Here is a 15,526-nt window from a genome sequence, read left to right on the forward strand (position 1 = left end):
TTAATAGTAGTATTTTTGACAAGCTGAGAAAAACTGAGACTCATAATGATGAAGGCTGCTGCTCTACTGATGATCCCCACCTCTCCAGATAGCAATCCTGCAAAGGCTCTGCTTCCCTACTCTGCAGCAAAATCAATCAGACCTTGAGCACCTGGGAATTCTTCTCTTGGGAAGGATAAAATTTAAGAACTGAAGATTTATTTTCAGCTTTTTAAAGCTGAGCTACCACCTTAATATTCCAACTGGACAGTGAAATTCTCTTCCTGTTCTAAGCTCAATAAATACACCTGATCTGTCTGAACACGTGCATAAGACACACAGTGTGCTGATCAACTTTTAAGCAACATTTATAGGCACTATAGATGTAAAACACATGGTTGATGATTTAGTTTCCCAGAAGACAATGAAAAGAAAGTATGAATATTTGAAAGTTTTATTTCACCTACACATGTGAAAGAGACAAAAAAAAGCAACATAAATTTAGCTTAGGATCATTCAAAGACAATAATTTTTGGTTTTTAATAGCATCCTTCTAATTCATCAGTATCTCACATTTTAAGTACATCTAATTATGTTTTGTGTATATATATGTATATATAGAGAGAGAGAGATAGAGACAGAGAGTTAGGTTTAAGAGTGTGTTAAATAGATGTACTTACTGTCATTTTTGTCCGGGGGGTTTGGCAGCCTTGATCTAAAAGTACAAGGAAACATTTTTAGAATTTTTTTTCCCTTTTTCAAAATCAAAGCAAATTTCAGTAAGCAGCTCAAGACAACACCTGTCACCAATATAACATTAAATCAAGAGAACTCATTAGTACCATACTGCAGGTGAGAACTGCACACAAGACTTTTCCTTCATGGACATTTCCCCACTGATCTCCCTCAACACTCCAGTATTGAGCCTTACACAAAGGCAAATGATAAATCAATGCTCTAGTCAGATGTGAATACAGCCTCTTTCAGAAAAGTAAACACCGAAACATTCAAGTATGAAAATGGCTACACAAAGTAGCTGAGCTGCTATAATTGCATTAATTTAAAAGCTGGTTTATTTGAACTTTGCCTGACTTCCCATTTAAACCACACAAACATGTATTCAGTGCCCATGTGCAAATTTACACAGTACCTATCGCCAACAGAAAGGAAAAAAAAAGGCAATATATTCCTCCTGTCTAGATACTTTCATTGTATTCTCATTTCCATTTCACTTATATTCCTTTAATTCCATTTAATTAATGTCTTTTTTTCATTCCTAGTGCATCTGTTCTCTGTGACCAAAAAGCATTTTAAGAAATGCTTCTACAGAGTAAGTGATGACAAACTGGAGCACAACAAAAGGGGAAAACATGTTCTGTTCCCATGATGAGACAGCACTGAAATTACACTTAACCCAGAGCAGCTCAGTGACAACAGCTCTGATGATAACACAGAAAAGGATAACACCTAACGCAGTTTAGCACAACAAATAAATAATTCGTGCAGATTTCAATTTTTCATTTAAAGGAAGCTCCCTGAGCAGCCCTGAAGCAGCACCTACCATAGTGCAGGTTCTCAGGTCCTTTCTGGGTGGCCAGGTTGGGCTCGTTCTGCTGACAGTAGAAGCGCAGCAGGCAGTGCTGATCGCAGAAATGCTTCATCTCGCCGCGCCACTGCACCTTCTCTTTCAGGGCTCCTTGGGACTTACAACAGTCACACCGTACAGCCTTAATGCAAAGGAAGATTTGCACATTTTTAAACAGGCCTTGGGAAGAAATTATTGCTACATTTTAAAAGGCTACATTTTAAGAGCACGGAGGACTCAGTACCATTGTACAGTTGAGCCTCGCTCACGAACAACCGTTAAAAGCGTTAAGCGACCTTCTTTTCCAGCTGATCTGCTTGCTTTTATTAATCTGTCACTATGTGAAAAAAAAAATTGCTCACTTCTAGAGAGTCATCAAAAAATAATTTTGTGCATCAATTTTAATTAATTTCATTGAAGCATTCTGCAAAACAAGAGCAGAAAGAGTTAGGCTCCTGAATGACTCTATTGAACTGAGGTCAAACACAAGCCATTTTTTGTACTTCCAAGGCCTGGCAAGTTTTTGGTTTTTGTTTTTTTGGGTTTTTTTTAAAGAATGAAAAGTTTTTAAAAGTCATCAAAATAGTCACTTCTCTAGGTATCAAATCAGCATACATATTTTTTATATTTCCATTACTTTAGTAGTTTGGCAACAATTTTAAATTCCAATTCTTTAGATCATCCAAGTTTCTCTATGATTTATAAACAACAATTTCTCTCAAAAAAAACCAGACTCACCTAAAACTTAGTTCGCATGGAAACTCAAACATTTAAATAATATATCTTTCATGAACCTGCATGTTAATTCAATGAGGCATCACTAAGGCAGACAATGTTTTTCTCCAGAATAGATTCTACTGCGTTTCATCTGCCACGCTGTCACTTACTATCTGAACAGTGATAGCCTCAATTTCACATCTTCAAGTAAGCAAATAATTGTTTGCATTACAGCTCGCCTCGCTACTGTTTGCAACCTCCATCCTAAAGCAGACCTTAAAAAATTAAAAACTTTAAAGATGCTCAGGAATCCAAAATAAGTCAACCTAATAATATAGCCAGGAGAGGAAGAGGGTAGTTATAATATATGCAACATAAAACATTAATACATAAAACCATACACAACATTGCAGTTATGCACAAGGCTCTGATGATTTAAAAAAAAAACAAAACAAAACAGAACAAAACGAAGTCCAACTGTAGTTTTTGTGACTCCAAAAAAGTATGAACAGGCCAATTAGTTCCAATTTTAAAAATAATTAAATGTTTAGTTTCTTCTCTGTATTTGAACAATATAATACCATCCTCTGGCAGTGTAAGAAAGTAAGCTCTCAGTTGTAATTTTCAAGTATTTAAAGATGATACATAGAGAGGCTCGTTTCTAACAGAATAACCAGCTTTAAATTGGGAGCAATTAAAGCTGCAGCTTCAAGATCACCTCACACTAAGCATCAGGTGGCCCTGGAAGAGCAGGTATTTCTCTTCCCTCTTCTCTGTGCAGGTAGCAGCAGCAGTGCTTATGCACCCGTAGGGCACACAAGGTCAGAGGCCTTGCAGCACTGCATCATCCCCATCCTCCCTCACTTTTTGTTGTATTGGTCACTTGGACTTTCCACTGATGCTGATCCACAGCTCCTTTTGCAGATCACCTCAGTGGGACAAAAGAGCAAGTAAGCTTTATTCTTAGAAGGGAGTGGGGAAGAAGATAAAATGTAGAGTGTTGCCAAAATAGTACAGATTTATTCAGCTCAGGAAAGCTGTGACTTCACACCTTTAAGGCAGACGCAACTTCCAAAGCCACCAAAAGACTGAAATACCAGTAGGAAATGGAAAAAAAAAAGGTATCATTCACTCTGAATTTAAATCTCAAACCCACCTAACACTGATTAAGAATGACAGCTGACTCACGTACAGAAAAGCCCATCTATTCTGACCTGCTGCACGCTGCTTGACTATCAAAGCACCACTTTCTGCTCATTTTCCTCTCCTTCAAAGAAAGAAAAAGGGGTCAAATCTTGTCAAATCCAGCAACTACAGCCTTCCTACAGCAGGGCCTGTTGTGATAGGACAGGGAAAAATGGTTTTGAATTGGAGGATCAACTTAAGATTAGATATAAAAAAGGTCGACTTAAGATTAGATAGAAGAAAGAAGTTTTTTAGAATGAGGGTGAAACACTGGAACATGTTGCCCAGAGAGGTTATAGATAGGTAAACTTTTAAGGTCAGGTTGGATGGGACTCCAAGCAACCTGATCTCAATGAAGAAGTCTCTGCTCATTGCAGAGGTTTTGGGATTACCCAGCCTTTTGAAGGTCCCTTCCAACCCAACAATTCTGTGATTCTCTCATTCCTGCAACTGTTCTCCCCCTCTCCCAGTTTCCTTTTTCAGTTAGGCTTTTGAATATATATACTCTTGACTCTCCTGGGCTTCTACTAAATTATTTAGGAAAAAAAAAATTGGTTTGCTTCTGCATGGAAATTACTAGTCCTCAGGAAACCTGGGATTCTTTTATAGTGATGCTTCACTTCTCATCTCTACATTGACTACACTTGAATTCTACTATTTCCATAATTCTGTTTACAGTCAATGTTATACACCGTTCCATGCACTGAAGTTTCCTGCTACCTGTTTGCTCACCCACTTCCCTGAGCATCAAATATATTGAAAGTGAAAATGAATTAAAGATTTTAATGACATTTTATGATTTTTCCTTCCTCTTGTAATTTGTTTTCACCTGGGACAGTGGCACTAAATGTTAATTGAATCTCCAAAGTATCTGCCTCAAGTCTGCTTATCTCTGTGTTCCAAAAAGCCCATCTCTGCTTGCTGTGCTTGCACTGCACAAGTCCTTTGCCACTCCTAACTGCTGTTTGGTACATTTCTTTTCCCATTGCTTCAACATGTTCAAATGGGCATGGAGATTAGTATAAATCACTAATGTTTGCCCCAAATTTGGGTTAAAGAATAAAATTTACATATGTGGGGCTTTTTATTTACATGTTTAATTCCTCCATCACCTGTTACTAATGTTCTCCAATGGTTTGGACTGCTATAAACTTCACCTAATCTTAGCTGTCTATTCCAGCTTCAATTGCAGTAATTAGGAAGCAAAAGCTGCTCCCAGAGAGTGAGTGATTATAAAAGATCAGCTGTTCTGAAAGAGTACTTACTGGAGGTTGAGATGTCTAACTAGAGAATGGCTGAATTCCGACAAGAGAAATTCCACAAGGCTGTCTTGCTGTCTTTACCATTTTGATTAATGCTGGCTTCACTTTCAAATTTTACAACTGCTGAGCTCACCAGCCACAGTGATTTTCTTTGCCTCAGACTGCAGTTCCCCACCTCCTACTTGCTCTTTGCTGCAGACACCTGACCCCCACTGAACAGAGACATCACTGCACATGCTGAGTCTGATCAATTCTGCACTGCAGCCTCGCATGACCTGTGAGGTTACAGTGGAGAATCAGACAGCACTTCAGCTGCAGTACTGCCACCAACGTTTCTCAGTGTGTATTTAAAGAAACAGGTTTCTCTGCTGTTCTCAGAACTGTACACTCTTGTCCAAGGCAATTTCAATGCTACAGTATAACACCAAATGATTGAAACTGTCAATCAGGCTACCTGAAGATTGATGTCTCCCAGGGATTTTCTGGAATTAACATCCAAACCACTGCATGCAAGTTTACAGGAGGAGCTCTAAAAACTTAGGGAGCTAACCTCCAGACACCCAAAATTCTGTCTCTTGTCTCAGAAGTGCATGGAACCCATAGAGTAGAAATTTCCTCAGAACTTGGCACCAACTGCAGCTGTTGTTCAACAGATGATCAGGACTAAAACTATTCTTTTACATTTCACTGCCTCATATTATGTTTAAAGGACTCTTATCTAGGTAAGTCTAATGAACTTTTAATACTTCTAGATAAATTGCTGTGCTTCTACTACTGCTAATTTCTTTTGGCTTTCTGAGAAGAGAATATTGGCATTCAGGGAAGTGCTCCCACAATACCTGGTTATTTTAAAAGGTTACAACGTTTTCCAGATAATACTACATGAGAAAGATGTGTCCATAAAAAAAAGTAGACAAAGAAGATGGAGACAAACACTTGTTTAATGAACACAATGATGGTGTTAAAACATTACTGAGTTATTACTACTTATTTCTCTTCATGTATACATTCATTGAAACTCCAAAATAACACTGGACATTGCATAAATGAGACAAAGCTCATACATATGTAACTATTCTTTTAAGAAGCTAACAGACAAAACAGCTAATGAAGTACAAATTCAGAGACTGGTCCTTTTCTATTCTGTCTTCCCATGTTTTGATTATTGTCTATTTTGGCTACATAAGTATATTGAGCTAACAATACACTACCAAATCTAATGTATCTGCAGCAACTTCCATAAAGTGGGAGAAGTTATCAGCAAGGATGTAAAGAAATAAAAAAGAGAATTTTAGCAAAAGACACAATTCCCCAAAACCTGTTGTATGTCTTTCCCACGTAATAAATCTCAAGCTTTTTAAACTAAAACTCAATTGCATTAAGGCTTTAAGAAGCACTTGAAAAAAATTACAATTAACAATTCTTCATTGGCACCCTAGTAAGCATAACTTCCAAAAAGTAGAAGTATCTAACACGTCAACATCATCAAGTATCAAAAGTTACTAGCAAATTTGTTTAAATTGCCTTTTTATGACATCAGATCTAACTTGGCTGTAACATGGTAACAAAAGCATTTATGCAGGCTCCTTGGGCCATGAATCAGGATAATGTGAAGCCCGAGTTTTCAAGTGGTTCTCAAAGCTGAATCACAGCACAAGCTTCCACAGAAGCTTAGGTACATTAAATAGTTTGGTATGCACACCTCCAGACTATACTTTTTGCTGAATCACCAAACGATTTCTGAAACACACCAAAGAATTAAGTTCTCTACCAGAAGGCACTTTTTTCACAGGGATAAATTTCATCTCACACCCCAAGTTTTAAGGCATATAGATAGATTAAATATTACTGTATGAAGTTAATATTTTTGTTAAGAACTTTGCAGCCAAGCTCTGTCACCCTATTTTCATGTGAGACAAAAGAAACACGTTGTCTTCCGAAGTTTACTTTTAGGAATGTCTAACAAAACCCTACATACATTACTCAAAATAAAGAATTTACAGTGTTTGGCTGTAACATTTCTGGAACCAGACATTCCAAAATATCAGATATATCTTCGTATTCAGTTCTTTTATGGTAGGTAGATCATCTTGAATTACAGGACTTGTATCTAGCCCTCTAACATTTCAAGTTTTTTACTGCCTTCCAGGCTGTGTGCAGAGTTTTGGTACGGTGATGAATTTTGTACTGTCTTTTTTGCAATTGCATCCACAATGTAGTTCTTGTTTTGAAATTATCAGTGTAGCTTTCCAGGACGTTCACACCAGAGATCAAATATTTTATCCATGGCACTAATCGCAGGTTAAACCCAGTCCAATTTCATCTTTTCCTTTCAAAAAATGTAAACAAAAAAACCTCTTATTGTGAAATCTTTGCTGGTGCTTCACAAGGCAGTTAAGCTTCCAGAGACTTAGGAATAGATGCTATCTGTTTGATTTAAACTGTTATTAGAAATCCATTTGGTCTTGCTTTTTCCTTTGGCATCCTTTCCACTGGGAAATACTGAACAATCAAAGCCTCTGCAGTTCAAACTGTGGGAGAAGGGAAAAGGCAAAAAAGGAGGCAAAAACAGGAACAAGAAAAACTCTGCTAATGTCAGCGAACTCAAGGTATCCAGCTGCTACTAACAGCATTTGCAACATTCTGAATACAGATTTAAGAAGTTTTGACAAGAAAAATGTGGTATTAACTGAGAAAAGATTGAAACTGTAAAGTAACAAATATACATACTAATTTTTTTTGTTTTCTGTAACTCAAGACTTCCTTGCCAAACGAATTAATAAAATCAGATTACAGAAATACTGCTCTAATATCTACGAAAACTGAAATGGTGACATTAACACATTTGCTTATTCTATAGCAAATGCTTTGCTGAAGTAAGCCATATTTGCTGCACAGTCCTTGAGATATCCTCACATGTGCATTTTTGGTTTTTTTAATTGTGGAGCTCTCGTCAAAAATTCTGAGTTACTTGCCTTGTAGTACCAGTCCTGAAATTTTTTACAGCACTCTTCACTGCAGAAATCTCTCACTACACCATCAAGTTCCTTAGTTGCTCCCTTTTTGCACAGCTGTGAGCAGTAATTACAAGTAACACATCTCAGTCCTAACCGTCTTGCAAAGTCTTGTTTATATAGCAGCTTGCAGCCTGGAAACAGATTTTAAACATTAGGAACAAAGTAACTTTTACAGAGAGATATCACAGTTAAGAGTTAAATATTGAAAATTAAATGAATACAGCAACAGCTAACAACTGGGGCTTCAGACAAATTCAGGTTGCACAGTAAGACTACATTTCAAGACATTTTTACCCAAATACCTTCCCTACACAACTCTATGGCTTCCTGTGATGCCAGCATCTTTTTCAAACACCTATGCTATTTTTTTTTCTCAACTCCCTGAATAAACAGTCAGGGAAAAAACCCATGTAATTTTCTTTTAATATAGACCCATGCAAAAGCATTGACTTGGAGTTACATTGCTCAGTTACACATCCTCAAAATGCTACAGATCCAGACACCACTAGCTGCTAAAGAAATACATATCTTCATGGATCAACTTAATTTTATTACTACTTTCATTTATATTAATACAGCAAACCACTTAAGATAACTCATTAATATTTAAGAACACTAATATGTACAAGATGACCTCAGATCTGAGGGATTTCTTAAAAATGTAACAATAAATAAGCAATGGTCAGTAGTGAGACAATGAAAGGAAATTGCAATTGCACATGAAATTTGGGAAGAATTTATATGCAATTAATATTTTAATTTTTTTTCCCACATTAGGGTGGGGCGTAGATACTGGTTATTTTGGATTTGGTTGGTTGTTGTTTTGTGTTGGTTTGGTTTTTGGTGGGGTTCTTTCGGGGTGTTTTTTTTTTTGTTTTGTTTTGTTTTTTAATTTCCTATGCAGTCATAATTTCAAGGCTGCAATAATGACAGCTATATTCTTCCATAATCTGATCCCCCCTGAAGCAAATTAGAAAGACATTCTACCACAGTAAATGCATTAAAAGATGAATACTGTAGCTATTACATAGGCTATTTTCAGAATATATAGTATTTAAATGACCTCAAATCCAGCACCTACTCAGCTGATGTCTAAATCATTACTGTACACCTCTGTAATTGTTCTAATTTTACAGGAGAGAAAAGAATGAGAAGATGAAGTAACTCTCTATATCAAACACTGTAGGGACAAGATAACATTTACACAGACCTTTAATCTAAGGAACTGCACCTGTTTTTATGATCTACCAAATATCACAGCACCACCAAAGATGAGAACTCAAGTCTTCCAAGTGTCCACTCTGGTAGGATGTACATATAATCTAACAGATGCAGACTTCTGTACTTCTGATAAGTTATGAAACTCAGTATGTAAGACACATGCTGCACTTCCTCTGCCATATAGAATATAAAAACATTATAATGTATTCAGTAATTTCAATTATGTGACTTCTGCTGTTGTCTATTAGGGCAGAATTAATAATTAACTGAGATAGTATTTTTAAATCACTAAAAGCACAAGAATGCAAATGTAAGATGCAGCAGACTGAATCTTCCAAAAACAAAAGGTTATCGAGGAACTTAAACTTTGTCATGAATGAAATTTGCAAGTAATGTCAAAACAAGACATTTACAGAATATTGTACAAATAAGACACTGTAGATAATCTGGTTTAAAGTGGTTTTGTTGTGGTTTTTTTTTGTTTGTTTGTTCATTGGGTTTTTTCTTTTCAGTTCTTCAACAACAAAATAAAAAAAATTACTACCACAGATGGAAAGTGCCATATCCTGAAACCATCCTTAGAATGCAAATGATTTGAACTTTTAAATACATTGCTTTGAAGGAAATAATCCTGACGCTTGTGTGCAAGCTAGGAGTTAAAAGTACCAATTAAAAGCAAAATTTCTTGCTAGTATTTTTTCCTGCTGGCTCTATCTCTCATTATTGCATGGAGCATCCTATTCCTTCCACTTCTTTAAAATTCCAGAGATACCTTAGCACCACTCTTCAGTGGTCTCTTAGAAGAGCCACTCAATGCTGCATCACACTTTCAAAACTACAGACTAAGTAGCACTTCTCTACTAGCAACCAGGCAACCTATGTCCATCTGGCTAAATAATTTTCAAAAAGGAATGGAAAAAAGAAACATTTTTATTGGCTGCTGAACTACAGGAAGTAAAGTTGAAGATGATGCAACTATTTTATTTTAAAAAGTTATCAGGTAAGAAATTTTCCACTCTACAGTCAAACATCTCCCATATCTCTGTGACTCATGGAAAATTATCCGTGAACAGTAAGTAAGAGGAAACAAAAAGTAAAAAATCCCAGCCCTTAAGACCTAAATGCCTGGAAATGTTTTTTGGTTTTTTTTTTTAATAGACCACTGACTGCAGGGCTTCTTGCTGAAGGAGGCCTCTACAGAAGATAAAAAAACCCTTTTTTATAAAACTTTGGATGTTGAGAGTAGATTCTTACAACCCTGAAACTTGCTAAAGTAGAATCTTTACAAAGTCTTTCTTTTGCAACATCATGAGCAAAATTCTACAGATTTTTCTGAAACTCTTTTATGCGTTTATAATGGGTAACTTCATCTATGGGGCCAGGGAAATACTGGTCTAGCTTCAAGATCTATCTTGTGACTTCAAAGAAAGAGAAAGCAGAATGCCTTCCTTAGCTTCTTGGTAATCTGCAGTCCAGTATATACATTTTTATTACAATGCTATGGTTTCAACTGAAAGAGTAAGACTGTTTGTATGGAAAAAGGTATTTGACTTTGGCAAAACAGATTCTAAGCTCAATTTGGTCCTCTCTTGCACAACAGAAATCCTGAATCAACACAACAGTAACATCCATGCTGGCCTTGTAGATGTGACCATGAAGTTGGCTTTGATTTACAGCACACTGTGAATGAGTAATACAAAAAGCACTGAATGTCTGACCTTTCTAATATAAACACTAAAATGCTGAGGGGTTGTTCAGCCTAACTCCCCTGGGGACTTGGGGTTCATGAGTATAAGCACTGCCTAAAACAGACAGCTGACAGTCCCAAGATTTTGAACAAAGAGATCTGATTTTACTCAGATAAATTCCTCAAGATTTCTGCTACAACACCAGACCCACAAGTTACAGTGTTATCAGATAAAAACCTCCACTGCTTTAAAGTGCCTCAGAGAGAAAACAGCTCTTACTTTGAAAGAAATTATAAGCAGAGGTTATCTGGCTCAAGCTACAGCAGCCATTAATTACAGTCTTTATTAAAGTTCTAACACCCTCCCACAAGCTGGCTGTCTCAGAAAGATCACTAAGGACCATTTTCAGAAGTATCATCAACTCAGAATCTGAAGCAAACAAAAACCAAGTGAGTGACTATCTGCTAACTTAACATATCCTTAATTAAGACAATATTAGAATTCTGGCTTCCAAGCAAAACCCAACACACGACCTATCTCTTAAGGGCCTTGAATTTTGGTTCCCCACATAAATGAAAGAAATTATCTGAACACATACAAGAGAAGATTGCTGACATGACAATACCCAGGCAGTTCCTCAAAACATTTACCTCAGGGAATTTCCAGGTTAAGAGAGCTTCCTTTCTCTTGGCAGGTCCAAGATCTCTGCCAGGTTCAGCCCTGCAGAGGTGCCCACGGCAGAAAACCCTGCTTCACTTGACTGACTGCAGACTCGGTGCAAGTAAGCTACTAAGAACATGATCTTATTCTACCACAGCACCTACCTAAATTAAAGGAAGCTCAGTACATTCCCACATCAAGTAGCTGTGTAAAAAGGAATGCTGAACCAGAAATAATCCTGAGCCCTCAACACCAGTCCCTTTTTTACCACAGGGACTAATATATTTTATAAAAAGTAATTGTTCCACACTAAAAGAATTGGTTTTTTTACCTCTGAAATGCTGTCCTTACTAAACTACCTTTGTCCTTCAAGTAATATACAAAACTTGCTTTTCTCTCATCTTGTAATAACTTCAATTGTTACCTGTTTCAGAGAAGAGTAACAACAGGCCTTTAGCATCACAAACTACATCTTGGAAGCTTTCTGGAGCTATGTTCCATCCAGATTTTTCTGCTTCATCTCCCTCTGTAGTGATTTGAATACAAAACCTCTTCCATACCCACAATGCTATCACCTGCTGTCTCTGGATTCATAACAAACATTATTATTTTTAGGAAAACAGATGTAATGTATCCAAATTCTAGTTCCTGCTTGGATTACTGTTAAAAGTAGACCATACCCTCTTCTGTGTGAAGACAAGTTGTGTATACCCCTTTGTTCCTTGTCTTCACCTTAAGAACCTTTTATTATTATTATTCAATCCAACTTTCATACAACCTCAGTTTATCCTACTGTTTTCTGATATTAGGTACTATCTCCTTCCATTCTCCTCCCTCCTACTCCAATCCAGTTACTCATGTTTTGCTTATTCTTAAATATTTTCAGGTTGATAATTCTTTCACATTAATAAGAAGCATCTTTATAAGCTTTTTTCTTCTTGTGCTCATAACCTCAGCACATTAAATTGCATCACCCCCTATCTGCACCAGTCAAGGCTATCTTTGCTCAAAGAACTATCTCAAATCTCTTTAGAAAAAGACACTACAGTAGAAATAGCACTGAAGAATGAAAATCTAACAAGGACCGCTGGTGTCGAACAATGCACAGGATTTTACTTGATATTCTTTACCATGTTATAAATTATCTCTCCACAATGAAAAACAAAAATTTCAAGACTCAATACATGTACCAAAATTTTAAATTATATTACTTGAACACTATCAATGTTCTCCCCCTATAAAGGGATAGGAAGATAAACAATCTCTTCCACAGCATAGTTATGTCTTTCCGTTTGTCAACTACAAGAACACTGTAATAAATATCAAAATCCAGGTTAACAAGTTAAAACTGTCCAGTAACTTCAGGAGAGAAGCATCCAAGAAGCACTAATTGGAAACTACATCTACACTGAGACTCTTCCACAAGTGAAATATCACAAGAACAAATTGTCCAGCTCTTCCATGTGTGTTTCTCTAGGAGGTGCAGAACTTTGCTTTCCTTCAGCATAACCAAAAGCCTTCACTTGGTGCTTCTGTAGCAAGGGAGCCTGTTAAATACCTCTTAAGTGACTTGTCAGAATTGAATATGCTGTCTCTTTTACCTTAATTCATTTCTATAAGCAGAAAATATTATTTCAGCTTTTACAGTAACAAAATTTGTTTGGAACAGTCATCTGTGGCTCAAAGATTTAAAACCAGACTACTTAATCAGATGACATGGCCTGAGCAGTCACAGCCAAACCATGGCCTCTGTGCCATCAGAGTTCCATAAAGACAACTGCCATGGCTCAAGATGCCAGGAATGTCCCATTCTAACTTCTGTCCAGAGCAGGAGGTCAGAGTGCCTCAGAATAGCCCAGGCACCTCTAAATACCTCCAACATTCACTTCCATTTTCTACTAAATCAGTCTAGGAAAGGAATATCCTCCTGCAGAAACAAAATGACTCCTGCAATTGTGAACGAGCATTTTTAAGGATCATGCATTCTGCAGTATTTAAGAAGTGTTCTGATTTTTACTTGTCCCCTTTTGCCAGGATATCCCAACTTGGCACCAAATAAAGCTTTAAATTAAAGCCACATGGAAACTGACATTTCAGGTTAGAATTTATCTCACAAGGGACACTGCCAGAAGAAATGATCATGAGCAAAACCAAACTAGGCACTGTAGCAAGATCATATTATTTCAACATGGCAGGCCTCCATCATGAGCTGTTGAAAGGGACATAACAGCTCTGTGAAGCCCAAATCCTAGAGTTTGTAAAAGGGTGATTTCATACTGTCTTCAAAAATTTCTGTATGCAAGACCAAATTCCGTACATTTTATTTTCAAAAGCAGTATTGATGCCTCTAAAAAAGATAGTAGCTAATGTAAACTATTAAAAAACTGTGCTGGAAGAGTTTCTGTAGCTCTCACTTAAAAAATAATGAGACCAAACATCAGGAACAAAGAGATTCATGCAGGGTTGATGGCAACTCCCTTTGTCTAGGGGGACACAGCAGCTCAGCACGGCAGGGACAGTGCACCAACACTTCCTTGGCCCATCCACCACAGAAGCCCAGCAACTATAACTAAGTCTCAGCAACATTTCATATCACACATCAGTTCCTACAAAATTTTTTTGCTGTTTCTAATAAAACCAGGAATTGCTAAAATATCAGGTAGTATGCTAATTGATTGTGAAACACTGGAATGTAAGCACCTCTATAAAATTTAACATACCTGTGCTTAGACTATCTTAGTATCTGTAATATTTTCATCTAAATCTAAAAATTAATCAGCTAATCATTTAATAGTATACTTTCACAAACAGTCCACTGAGCAGTACTGATTGGGAAAATCCCACTCTAAAATCTACAATGCTTTAACTGAACCTTTCCCAGAAGAACGTAAAATTACTTAATCTCCTAAATTTATTTTTACACTTGTCGACTCTACAGTATTTTAAGAGGTTATCTCTACTTAGATGAAACATCAGAGATATTTTCAGAGAAAACTCAATGTCTTCATTGACAATGTCTTCACTGAGTTTCATTTGTAGAAATCATAATTCCCAGAAATTTACTACCAGGCTATCAGGCTTATAGTACAGTTGCTAGTTTGACAGCTGCCTTTTATCTGTATTATCCATTTGAAAAGAATTCCCAAGCATCAGATAACTGTGCTACTCCAACAGCTTAATGACCTTCTCCCTCCTAGAAGAAGACAACCAGATATGAATCAGTGTTATTAAAACTTGCATCATAAAATTATTAAGCCTTGTTAAAATTATTAAGTGTTGTTCAAGTCATAGCACTTAGTTCTACTGGAAAGGTGCATTAAGTAAGCATCTACAAATAAATAAAATTATGGTGATATTCATAATAAAATAGTTTCATTGTTGGATTTCCAAAGACTGATTTGTTCTCCCAGACTCTCAGAAGGAATATGTACTACAAAAACAAAAAATATCCCAAACCCAGTAGTTTGAAGATTTCCTCAAGATTAAAAACTTGTACAGTCTCATGCAACTACAGATACATAAAAATCCACAAGCTACTTCTTACTTTAGCATACATATCTTATTTAATTTAGACACAGATATTTTGGAATGCAGCATTCTAGTGGTAAAACACCAGGACAGCCTCAGCACCAGTGGAACAGATTAAACTCTTTCTTCTTCTCTGTTCAGGTTGTTCATTCTCCACATAGCATCCGATTTTTGGACAAAAACAGAAAAAGCATCCTATACTCCATGAAGAAATGAATAACCATCTTCAGCACAAAATCTAGGTCAGTTCTAATCACACTTTATGATAATGGAATTTTCAGCTACCTCCTGCACATATTTTGAAGTGTCTCAAGAGAAACATATAAAGAAACAGAGCTGAAATAAAACCACACAGAAATACTGATCCAAGAGACCAAGAGGTTCCAGGGCTTGTGTGTAAATATATATGTATATGCATGTGTGAAAAAACCTCGCAGGTATGAAGAATGGGAGCAATGACAACATCTTCTGTACTCCAGCTGGGCAGCTGTAAGCAGTCAAGGGATATTTGTGGTTGATCTTATATATGCTTTCCCATCAGTTTGCACAAAGATGAACAAGTAAGTACACTTGCAGAAATTTCATCATGTGTTTGATTTTTGATTTTATCTAGGAGCCTTTTATAAACACTCCCCTGAAAATTCCCCACATTTTCCCTTGAGGGCTCGATTTCTTCCAAAAAAT

At 36.7% G+C, this 15,526-nt stretch overlaps 1 protein-coding gene across 11 annotated transcripts in view; it reads right to left on the reverse strand.

The window, feature by feature from the left end:
- Positions 1-15,526, reverse strand: part of ZMYM2 (zinc finger MYM-type containing 2) — an 87,842-nt gene that overhangs the window by 18,963 nt on the left and 53,353 nt on the right. For all 11 annotated transcript variants that reach the window (XM_064409291.1, XM_064409292.1, XM_064409290.1 and 8 more), the window contains 3 exons: positions 7,704-7,876; positions 1,541-1,706; positions 660-694 (listed from right to left, as the gene is read on the reverse strand). In XM_064409291.1, the coding sequence (XP_064265361.1) occupies positions 660-694; positions 1,541-1,706; positions 7,704-7,876 (374 nt within the window). The remainder of the gene's footprint in view (positions 1-659; positions 695-1,540; positions 1,707-7,703; positions 7,877-15,526) is intronic.

This window comes from Passer domesticus, chromosome 2 (genome assembly GCF_036417665.1).
Source record: "Passer domesticus isolate bPasDom1 chromosome 2, bPasDom1.hap1, whole genome shotgun sequence".
Classification (NCBI taxonomy): domain Eukaryota; kingdom Metazoa; phylum Chordata; class Aves; order Passeriformes; family Passeridae; genus Passer; species Passer domesticus.